This window comes from Cheilinus undulatus, linkage group 18 (assembly GCF_018320785.1).
Source record: "Cheilinus undulatus linkage group 18, ASM1832078v1, whole genome shotgun sequence".
Taxonomy (NCBI): domain Eukaryota; kingdom Metazoa; phylum Chordata; class Actinopteri; order Labriformes; family Labridae; genus Cheilinus; species Cheilinus undulatus.
In genome coordinates this window covers 10,009,654-10,022,153 of record NC_054882.1, presented here as the reverse complement: position 1 = coordinate 10,022,153, position 12,500 = coordinate 10,009,654, and the positions used below count along the sequence as shown (strand labels likewise).

The window sequence follows — 12,500 nt, the reverse complement described above, 5'->3', positions numbered from 1 at the left end:
GTCATAATGTACAAAATTCGTAGGAAATGTTTACAATAAATGTACAGTTAGCATGTTAGCATATGTCCATGCTAATCTTTCAAAGGCTTAGGCTGTCCCTTTCAATAAATAGCGTTTTCAGTTGTTTTGATTCTTTGTTTGCAATTTGGTGGGGCTGAGAGTAAAATACAGCTTGTGCCACATTTCAGATGTGTAAATCCAGCCTTAGTTTAACCAGAGGAACAGAAAAGAAAGCTCACATAACAGTCATTTTGTTAAAAGGCCACAAACTGCTGCTTTTGACTCCACTGACACTGAGAGTAGAAAGAAATCCTCTATGAACAGGCACTGAGAAAACACCAGAGTGCACAGTAGAAGTGAAGGAAATGAACACCATATTTGACATAAAAAGACTGCCTTTTTGAAGCTGTATGACCATTAATCCTTTTAGGAATGATGACTGTGTTGACCACATGCAGATGGCTTGTCCATTGTTCTGGATGTTACACCGAGGTGAAAAACGAGATAAAAACACTATCAAAAGAGAGCTCAAAGTTGACTGGCAGAGGTTCAGCGATGTCCTCCTGAACACCAACTGTAGTGCACATTCACGAGAAATATTAACGCACACAAAATATACATTCGATCCAAAACATTTTGTTTTTTCAAAGACTAAAAACATCTCAACATGAAAAAGAAAATTTACCTCACAAAAGCACTTTTTTCTTTCTTTTTTTGTTTTCTTTTCTCGATCTTTGGGGGATGGAAAAACCACAAAGGTTCAGTTTCAGGTAGTCTCTCACAGTCCTGTCACCTCTAGAGCTGTTTCCATTACAACTCGATCAGGGATTATGTAGTGCGGTGGTTCTACTGATGGACCTGCATCTCCCGTCTCCACTGACCACTGCTGCTGATGGATGTAACTGTGGAGAAAGACATTACCAAATTTTTACCAAAGGAGGTTAACAGATAAATTACATTAATGCTGTTTTAAGAAAGTTAGTGATTTTTTTTGGGGGTTATTTTTACAGGATCATACTATCACATAAAGAAAACTAAGCTGAATATTTGCTATACATTTCAAAAAAAAAAAAAAAAAAAAAAAAAGGAAAGAAACACATGCAAAGATTTTTAAATCTCTTAAACCCATATTTTATTAATAATATAACATAAACAACATATAAGATGTTAAAACTGAGACATTTTACCATATCATGAAAAATATTAGCTAATTTTGAATCTCAAAAAAGTAGGGAAAGGGCAAAAAAATGCAGTAAAAGTCAGTGGCACTAATGAAAAACAGCTGGAGGAGCATTTTGCAACTAATAGGATTAACTGGCAACAGGTCAGGGGTATGACTGGGTATAAAAGGAGCATTCTAGAAAGACAGAGTCTCAGAAATAAAGAGATAGATGTTCATCAATCTGTGAAAAACTCTTGTGGAACAATTTCAGAAAAATGTTTCTCAACATGAAATTGTGAAGATTTTGTATATCTGACCATCTACACTACATAATATCAAAAGATTCAGAGAATCTCTGTGTGCAAGGGACGAAGATCAATATTGGATAATTAGGATTTTTGGGCCTTCGGGCAGCACTGCATTAAAAACAGGCATGATTCTTTTCTGGAAATTACTGCATGGGCTCAGAAACAATCCCAGAAATCTCTGTCATGCAAGTTAAAGCAATATAATACAATATAAGAAGCCATATGTGAGCCAGTCCATCGTCATCCAGCCACTGTGTTCTCTGGGCCAAAGCTCATCTAAAATGGAATGAAGCACAATGGAAAACTGGTCTGTGGTCAGATTAATCAAAATTTGAATTTTTTTTGGAATCCATGGATGCTGTATGCTGTGGACTAAAGAGGACAGGGACCATCCAGCTTGTTATCAGCAGACAGTTCAATAGCCTACATCTCTGATGGTATGAGGTTGCTCTAGTGCCTATGGCGTGGGCAGCTTACACATCTGTAAAGAAACCATCAATGCTAAAAAGTACATAGAAGTTTGAGAGTGGCATATGCAAACAGAGGAGGGTGGCTGATGAAGAACTTTCACCAATAGAGCACATGAAAAACAAGCAAAGAAGAACCAGCACTGTTGATCAGCTAGAATCCTCCATCAGTTGAGAATGAGACAACATTACTCTCCCAAAACTCCAGCAACTGCCCTCCTTACTTCCTAGACATTTACAAACTGTTATTAAAAGAAGCGCGATGCTATAAAATGATAAACATTGCCCTGTCTCTACTTTTTTATTTATAATGTGTTGCTACCATCAAATTCAAAATGAGCTCATATTTTCCATAGATGATAAAATGTCTCATTTTAACATTTGATGTGACATTTATGTTCTATTGTGAATTAGATATGGGTTTATGAGATTTGAAAATCAATGCATTCTGTTTTTGTTTACGCAGTTATTCTGTTTTACACAGTGCGCTAACTTTTGTGGAAATGGGCTTGTACTCTCTAGTTGAGAAGGTCAACTCAGTAATTCTCCTCTGTCTGCTATTAAAGCAAATGAGTGTATTGTTCAGTCAGTATCAGTATTTGTTCAGTTGATCCAAGATAAGAGATTGAAGTTCACTAAAGAGTCTCAGTTTTTTAACTTACTCATTTCTGTCCATATGAGCCGCCATCTGACTCTGAAACTGAGGAGATGAATGGAGGGGCAGAGCCGTCAGCTGTTCGTCCAGCATCCGTCCTTCACCTGGTCCATGTGCAGACATGTGGTTGTGCTCAGGAGTTGTCTGGTCTGAATCCGGCTGCATGTGAGATGGATGTTGGGGGTATGGCTGCTGGTCTGAGTATGTGTCAGAGCCCGGTGAGGATGATGATTGGCTGCTGCTAGATGTGTTGGCGTCTAGCATCTCCAGGAGAAGGTCGTACACAAGAACCACGTTCTTCCTCTTCATGGTGGACAGATGGTCCATGCCTTTGTTACTGGACAGGGAGAGCAAATACATATGGAAACAACTTTAACATTAAACGAGCATTATCAGCAGTATCAGTATACTTCACTACCTGTTCAGAATGAGCCCTAATGCATGCATGTTTGCGAACATGTAGTACTAACAGAGATAAAGTTGGCAGTTGTTTAAATATCTGGGAGTATGTTTTCCATTCACTCCTCCATAATCTGCTGAGTCTTCTGTTTTATTGCCTTCTCTGGCTCTACCTGACATGGCGGATGTGGGAGAGCAGCATGGTGAGGTGTCCTAGGCGCAGAGTCTGCTGCTGGGTCGACAAGCCCAGTTTAGAAATGGCCCAGACCAGAGCATCGATCACAGAGTCCAGCAGACGCAACAGCTTATTCCTGCTCTCCAGCTCCTCAGATGTCTGAGGGGAGCTCGTGCACAGATCTGAAAAACATGACATGGAAGCATTTCAACAGCAATACAAAATATGTAGACTTTTGATCTACCAAACTATTATGTGTGACAGTTCAATCTAGGGCAACTGATAACTGATAGCTCTTAGGAGCATATTTAAATAGAGGCAGTGTACAATGTCAACTGTTCCAAAAGACAAAAATGAAGCAGAGACAACCAATCACTGCACACTTTGTGTTGCATTATGATAGTCCCAGTTTAAATAATCGCCATTACCTGTTGCGTTGAAGCAAACACAAGATACTAAAGCTCTACAGAAAGAATAAGTTCTCAGCGAAGAAGCTCATAAACCAAAGAAGCTCGTAATCCTTACTATTTGCCTCCACAAGTCAACCGTGCAGACCGACGGGTAGCAAGAAGCAAACACTTTGCTGGGGTTTTTATGTGGGAACCCTTCTTTGTCTTTGTTTTGTTCAGTTAGTCCTACGACACCTCCAGAGGGCTGAACAGTGATCTCCAACGTCTCAGAACCACGTCCTTCCATGCCAGCTCTCACTGCCCATCGTGCCAACATCAGAGTCATTTTCTTTCCTACCTACCCTGCTATATGATCATCTTTGTCACCTTTAACAGACACAAGCTTAGCAAGAGGGTTGGGGAAGCAGAGCTAGGGTGAGATGCCCAGACTGGGGCTGGACTGGGCTCATGCTCTAACTCCCTTTTCTACCTATCCTAGCAAGACCATAATTACAACAATCATCCATTATTCGGTCCCCAGCTAGCATAATTCCTCCTTATCCAAATTCACTGACTGTCATCTCCTCACTGTCTTTGGGGAGACTCTGCCCCTGCACTCACACACAGCTCATAATGAAACTGCTGACCTTGCTACAATCCCCCTTTACCCCAATTCTTCTAGGTGGATCCTAACTTTCCATTCTCTCTGTTCGGCTTCTGCTCCTCAATCTGCATATTTAAGCTTTGTCTTTTCATAACCTGAGTTGGCTTTGCACTCAGGGTGGCATGTATGCAGACCTTAAGAAATATAGGGAAATTTAAATGCAAGAAATGAAGGAAAATTAACATTCCCCCAACAGTATTTTAAAGGTTTGGACACTAATCAGGCAATGTATCTTTCCAAAGTAGGCAAAGTTATTGATCATATATGTCATTAAAGCAATGTGCAGCATGCATGGATAATGAGACTGATTAAAGTATACTGGGACACACTTGTAATGCTCTCCTTTTATATTCTCCCATTTTAACACTGCATGTAAGCATGATCAGATCTGTGCTTTTGCTTAGACATTCCTTAGTAAAAGTACAAGATTATAAAAAACACATTTTTTCATGGGAATTTTCTTACGCATTCATTACGCACAGACCAGTGCAAACATGATTAATGAGCACCCTGGCCTTCAAGCTCGAAAAGTCCTACTGATATCATGATGGCGCTCCAGGTGAAACCCTAGAGGGCAGTAGCAAGAGGAAGCTGTACATCATCTTATCCATCCAGCTTTTGTACAGACCAAGCACTGATGTTTCCTCTGTCCAATTCATAAATCCTTAAATTCCTCCCTGTTCTCTGACTTTTCAGACTTGATTTCACTTCTTTCACAATTTGTTTCTTTCTCGCCCCAGCTGCAGCTGAGCAGAGTCAACAGAGGGAACAAAGTCTGGCAGCAGATTCTCTGTGTCTGTTTAAGGGAGGAACTTTGTTAAACTTTGCAAGGACACGCAGAGGGGTCGATCACCTCGATGAAACCTGTACAGTGTCTGCTGCTGATGATGGCTGATGGGGAGAGGACACTGTGACCGCTGGGAGCACATGAAAGGCTAAAAACAAAGGCAGCAAGGCAATAAAGTCTATCACCACAGGTCATTTCATCCAAAATCTTCTTCAAACAAGCTGAAAGTTCAGCCAATCCAACACTGTGGGAGGATCACTTTTAATGAAACTAAATCCAAAGACAGGGTGGTGTAACCCTGGAGTACAGTACTTTAAGAGGTCAGTGATATTGTTGTTAAATGGATTTTTATTGGGAGCTTCTCAATGCATGACTCAGACTAAACTTTAAATCAATGAAATACTAGAAAACTTAAAAGAAACAAGAGAGTGTGCACAAGCAGTGAGGCTGCAAAACCTTCACAGTGGCTATTTGAGAAGAGCTCAAAGCACTGAAGCAGACGGATGTATAGAGCAGTATTATTTTTTCATGTTTCTCTGCTGTTAGGTAAGAAAAAGCAAAATAACCTACATTATGACATCCATAATAATTAGCCTTGTATTTGCTCTTTTCATTTGTTTACCTTGAGGGTCAAAAATTTGAGAGGTGTCATTGACCCACTTAGTTGCAGGTTATGTTTCAGTAAAAACAAAGCAGAGGGACAAACTTAACTGGATTATGTAAGAGTCCAAAAGCACACTGATTCGCCAACTGGAGAGTTGGTACATCTACATGCAGTTAGAAAATGTTGTGCTGTGTTAGTCCAGCTAAAACTGGACCTTTAAAATGCATGTAAACATGCTAGTTTGTCCGACAACAAAGTGGAATTTCTCAAGTTGAACTAAAACATCCAGATAATCCGGACAGAAGATCAGTCTGCATGTAGACACCTACGTGAGACCTGACTCGACTTGGGCTGAGCCCAAACTCCATAATCACACAAGGCACATTTCTAGTGTGAGTGCTTAGTGTTTTCCTATTTTAAAATGGTTGAGTGTTTGAGGAACTCACCTGGTGCATACTTCCCTGTGGGATTTACCCAGAGTTCATTGCAAATTTGCTGACCTGCTGAGTTGGTTGTGTTTTTGAGTCAAAGATTAAATATTGAGGGTGTTCTTTAATTTCTGTTTTTTTATATACTGTATATATAAATGCCAGGCATAAGAGGAGTTGCACTGCCATCTGCCTAAAGATATCACCATAAGCAATAGCAATAGAGTTCATCTCCTCTGTACCAAAAATTAAAGTCCATAGTGAGTAAAAAATAAACGGAGTGGTAAAATTTGCCATATTTTCCACTCAGCAATGACCAGTCAGCTGCTGGAAAGAAAGAAGGTCCACAGTAAATAACTAAAATTGGGCATACCATGAGGGTTGAAAGATACTAAGGAAAACTGACATTGTGGCATTTTTTTCTCCTTGCAATAGCCTATATGTTGCTTTTTCTTAAAATAAATAAAAAAATAAGCCAGATAAATGTCAATTCTTTAAGTGCCCTAAATGCAATTCGCCATTTCTAATAATGTCCAAAGTTTACCAGTTAAACTAGTTTCTTTAACTAGTCTACTATATTATTGAGCGTCTACTTTTGGTTTCTGGTCTTTCTGTAAAGATAATGGTGTCTTGTAAGCCCATTTGGGCTGGGCATATTGTTTATGAAATTTAATCTAATCTTATCTACATTTAGTCAACCAGACAAACCTCATGAGTTTACTTTCTGATTAAACAAAAGCTCACAGGGTCAAACTGCTGTAACTCTCAGACTGCATACTCACATGAAGCTGTAAAGTAAACAATCATTCCATCCATACCATTAATGGATCGTACATAGCCAGCACTTGTTACTAGGGGTGCATGCACACATCACTACTGTGTTTTGTAAAACAAGATATCATCTAGCCCTGCATATCGCCATCTACCATAGACAAGGCAGACATGTATGTCCATAAATCGACATACTCCTGTCCAGCCTAATTGAGATACAATGGTGAAATTTACTATGCTATGTCAACTTTCTGAGAAGCAATAAGGACTTTTTCTTCCTGTAAACATACTCGCCTATCTCACAGGGAATAAAGTAAAAAGTAATGCCAGTAAAACTCACGGGAGTTAAGGAGGATCATGGCCTTGAGACAGACGTACTCCTCCCTCTGTAGCTTCAGCTCACGAAAGCGAGAGGTGGCAGCCAGCAGCATGTCGAAGATCTCCATGATGCCCTCCACACACTGTCCCTCCTCCCTGCAGAGACACAAAAACACAGAACAATAAGAAAAAAACTGAAAGGGGACATGGATAGAAAAAAAAGGCGGAAAAGAGAATGGCTTAAAACAAAAAGTGTAGCAGGGAGCCAAAGGGTAAATATAGGCTTTAACCTTAGAATTTTGTTAATTTAAAATCCATCACCACCAAGGTCAATTTGAAAGGAAAAGAACTCAGAAATGACAGAAGTGTAAAAAAAACAAACAAAAAAAAAACACAAGAGTGGTGAAAAAGAGTACCAGTGAAAAAGAGAGGCAAAAATGGACAGGAAAAAGGCATAATAAAGTTGAGGAAGCATGACTAAACGATTAAATAATATAATGGAGGACTCACAAGTACAGAGTGCAAAAGTAAAGCTGAAAACAAGTTAAGCAAAAAGACAAAATAACAAAACAAGCCCTCTTTTTGGCTTGAAGCCTCTTGTTGAGTAGATTGATGGATTTGCATCCAGGATGTTTTCCTGTCCTTACCAAGGAGAAAAGGCAACCACAGGCTAACAGGGATCGCTCAGCAGAGAAAATAACACTATGTTATGAAAACAAATCAAGGTTAACGTAAGCCTATAGTGATAGTTTCCGTGGAATTAGAGGAAGAAAGGTCAAATACTAAACTCAACCTGCCAGAAAAGGAAGACAAGACCCCAGCTGTTCTTTTATCTCTGGCCTTCAGATGAATTCCTTTTAATTCTAACTTATCAATGAGTCCAAAATAGATATTGAAACCAGTAATCAGTGGAACCATATTACAAATGTGTTATTCAAAACCCGATGTATTTATTTTCTCCATGCAAAAAGCTCTAGCGACTTCTATCATCAATGCATCAGAACTCACAATCAGAATTCTCTTCAGCAACTGAGCTGGAGGACTTGCTAAATAAATCTTAGCGTTAGATCATGCAGGACACGATAGTCATACACCCAGCTGTTGATTATCATCTACCAGCTCCCACAGCCAATCACAGCTCTCTCTCTGTGGTCCATTCAAATATAACATACTTCTCACTAATCCCTGCTTGCATAAATGCTGATACCCCATGCTGCTGCTCCTGACAAAGCTTAACCTCCTCCACCCCAGCCTCCTCCTTTACAGCATAAAGCTTGTTAAACCCTCATATTGAGATTCACGCTACTATGGATTAATTGCTTTTGAACTAATTTTAATATTCAGTATGCATTATAAAAGTATTAATTTATATAGGGGTTTCTAGCCATGCGCTTCCTAAAAAGTCAAAGCCTGCTGCTTGACTAACCCAGGTAGCATCTTTTGAGCAGAGCCTTCTCCACCAAGCAAAACTGTGCATACATTTTGCAATAAAATGGTTAAACGACAATGCAAGTAAATGACAAAAGTGTTCCAACTGAACTAACAGTTAGCTAAATGAAAACATGCTGAGGAGAACAGCTTTCATATCTGAAGTGTTTGAGCCCCACATATTGTAAGGGTTGTTTCTCAAGTTTTGTCTGGTGGAAATAGGAATGTGTACACACACGTGTGTGTATATATATATATATATATATTTATATATATATATATATATAATATATATATATATTTATATATATATATATATATATATTTATATATATATATAATATTTATATATATTATATATATATATATATATATTATATATCTATATATATATATTTATATTATATATATTATATATATATATATATATATATATATATATATATATATATATATATATAACACAGTGCTTAACAAATTTATTAAACCACCTGTCTCAGAGACCATCCAGCATCATGAAGTGCTTCAATGCAGACTCTTTCATTTTCAGTGAGCTCTCCACGTTTTACCATTTTGAACAGGAATGAGGAATTTTAACCTTCACCTTTTTATACCCAAATTTGAGCCGGCTCACTGGGCTTCTCTGAGAAGTCAGAAATTAATCAAGCATAATATTCAACCACTAAAACTCATTTTTTTGTTCAGGAATGCAAGTAAATAACTATAATTTGACATGTTAATCAAGAAATATTAATGTGCTTTACTATTTTTTTAATTTTTGTTTGTAAATCAGTTAATTTGAAAATTTATGGAAAACTAATAATTATATTTTAGCATTAAAAATATCAGGGTGGTGGTCTAATAAATTTGTTCAGCACTGTATATATATATATATATATGTTCGGACCATTTGAGGAGAATGAGGCAGTAGCTACAGGCAGGGTTTGGTTGTACTCAAAGCCATTTGCATAGGCTCTCTTCACTGAGCGGGATTAACTAAGATATGGCTCTAGTCTAGCGTCAATTTTACCAGAACTTGACCACATTTCAGCATGAAATAAAGAATAAAAACAACACTTTCCATGATGGGTAAGATGTTTTGGCTCTTCTCACATCTCTTACTAAGACGCTTCTCGCCCGATTCAGTTTGACCAGGCAACCAGCTCTTGAAAGAGTCCTGGTTGTGCCAAACTTCTGTGTGTGACTTAGGGAGACCACTGTGCTCTTTAAAACCTCCAGTGCGGCAGAAGATTTAAGCTTTCCCCAGATCCATGACTTGCAACAATCCTGTCTCTGAGCTCTGTATGCAGTTCATTTGACCTCATGGCTTGGTTTTTTGCTCTGATATGCACTGTCAGCTGTGAGGCCTTCTATAGAGAGGTGTATACCTTTCCACATCATGTCCTATCAATTCATTTAACCACAGCTGGACTCCAGTCAAGGTGCAGAAACGTCTCAGCAAAGACCATGAAAATTAGGAGACACCTGAGCTAAATTCAAAGCGTTTTTTGCAAAGGGTCTGAATACTTTTACTTTTCTAAAAAAGCAAGAAAAAAAAATGCTTTTGTTACTGAAGCATCAGTCTGCAACAAGGCAAAATTGAACACAGTAAGGTCTGGGGGTCTGAATACTTTCAGAATGCACTGTATATGTAACAGGTACTGCCTCCACAGAAAAAAGAACAAACATTACATCAGGGTTATATGTGTATGCACAGCATGTTCAAACAGCAAGTACAACCATCAAACAAGCTGAACTTTACTCTTGTTATAATTTTTCTGCATATTAAACCCTAAAAAGAAACTTGTGCTGCTTTAATGTTTCTCCAGCTGCTGACATATTACAGGTAAAAGATCACTGGTTCATCAGAAAATACACATTTCCGATAAAGTGGTACGCTTAATATAGTGTGTTTACCACGGGTGAAATGAGGTGCCAGAAAGAGCCAGCCGCTGTCTGGCCAAAGTTGAAGGTCAGCGTGTAAGAGAACAGCAAGTGATAAAAGATTTTTTGGCAAGAAAACTAACCGGCAGCTCAGGAGAATCAGAGATAAATTTGCAGCAAATGTTGCTGATATCTTTACGGCTCCAAGGTCTGATTGAACTCCCCGTGTGATGTCAGCTCGTCAGCAGAGTGTAACAATGTGGGAAGATAACACTGTAACCACCAACACTGTTATTGCAAACATGACGCAGCTGCACACGAGACTCCCTTTCATAAAGAGCAGCTCATCAAGAACCATAAAATCTCCCAACAGAGGCTGTAGCTATTCTTCACGTTGAGTAAATAGAGAGAGGACCTTTATTTGAGACAGGCTTTATTTAGAGGCAGACATTTATTTCCTGATTTCAAACAGTCGTATCTCATGCAGTTGGTAGAGGAGACGATAAAAGAGTGTCTGTGTGTTAAAGCTAGCAAGCTTTAGCATGAAGGAGTGGAAAACAAGTTTTTTGCCGAGAGCCTGTCAAACAAAAGCTCTCTTAGATGATGTAAAGGCTGCTGAAACCTTACACTGCACAGCTGATGACAGAAGGTATCAAAGAAGCCAAAGCCTGCTCACCTGTTGAGTTTGAAGTCTGGTGAGAAGATTAATTTCCCAGGATGATCCACAGACCTCCACATGAGGCCAAGCATCAGAATCTCCAACCAGCAGCACTTTAGGAGGTGGATCTGATCAGTAAGACTCAGCTCTACAAAACCTGTGGACACAGAGAACAGAGAACAATAGGCTGGCTTTAGAGCATGCATTAACATGCAGCTTATATTCATGAGCCTAGAAATGGTTAAAGTGGTTGGAATGTATTTATTCCAGGAATTAAAAACACAATATCAATCACAAAGTCCTTAAGGCCTATTTCAAACAGCAGAAATCAGTTTTGATACCACAGAAACTAAGAGATGAACTAGGTGGTATGAATTGTAAACAGTAATAGTAAATGGACATGAGCTTGTAATGGTGCTTTCAAGTAGTCTGATTACTTTGAGCTGAGTTTTTAACACCACAAGTCACACCCATTCACTCCACATTCACACACTGATGACAGAGTATGCTATAAAGAGTCACAGAGATGGAGGAGGCTGCTAATGCAGAGTGGAATCAACTAATCCCATCCAGATCAGACCCAAGACCTTCCAGTTAGAAGACAACTGACTCTCTGCTAAGTGAAGGCCGCCCTACAAATATAGTACTGTGATTTGACAACTAGTTAGAGAAGCACAAAAGGTATTTAGAAATGTACAATAAGCTCCCATAAACAGACAGCTTTCATAATAGTACAGTCAGAACCAGAGGTGTGGATCTTTCAGTATTGCACGATTCAGATATATAGATTCAATACAGTTTAACTCTTCGGGTCACTATTTGATTCAGAATCAGTTGTCTATTCAAACTGGTCCCTGACTAGGAATGGAGGATTGACACCTGGGTCCATATAGACTTGGTTCTGTATTTTTCAAAAGCCTTGAAATCAATAGCATTTTAGTTCATCGATACTGTTATCGAGTCTCACAGGCTCTGATGTAACATCAAGTTATTAAATCACTGCCGTAAAAAAAACACATCAGTTCTTGCAAGGGGGAGCACAAGCTCAAAGCACACCAGCATTGTGCATCAAATCAAACCAAAATGCGGTACCTTCAACTGTCAGCTTGAGGGAAAAAACTCTCCAGCGGCGCTGGACTAACATGGCAAATTATAATTATTTACTTGCATTCCTGAACAGAAAAATGAGTTTTAGTGGTTGAATGTTATGCTTGAATAACTTCTGACTTCCCAGAGAAGCCCAGTGAGCCGGCTCAAATTTGGGTGAATTCAGTTTGAAATCCCTCATTCTTGTTCAAAATGGTAAAACGTGGAGAGCTCACTGAAAATGAAGAGTCCACATTAAAGCACTTCATGATGCTGGATGGTCTTTTAGACAAATATGACAGGTGGTCTAATAAATT

The 12,500-nt window shown here is 38.9% G+C and overlaps 1 protein-coding gene across 2 annotated transcripts in view; it reads right to left on the bottom strand.

The window, feature by feature from the left end:
• Positions 1-764: 764 nt before the first annotated feature.
• Positions 765-12,500, bottom strand: part of esr2b (estrogen receptor 2b) — a 33,003-nt gene continuing 21,267 nt past the window's right edge. For both annotated transcript variants that reach the window (XM_041812113.1, XM_041812114.1), the window contains exons 6-10: positions 11,116-11,254; positions 7,150-7,283; positions 3,165-3,348; positions 2,600-2,929; positions 765-902 (exon numbers count right to left, since the gene is read on the bottom strand). In XM_041812113.1, the coding sequence (XP_041668047.1) occupies positions 779-902; positions 2,600-2,929; positions 3,165-3,348; positions 7,150-7,283; positions 11,116-11,254 (911 nt within the window). In that variant the 3' untranslated portion in view covers positions 765-778. The remainder of the gene's footprint in view (positions 903-2,599; positions 2,930-3,164; positions 3,349-7,149; positions 7,284-11,115; positions 11,255-12,500) is intronic.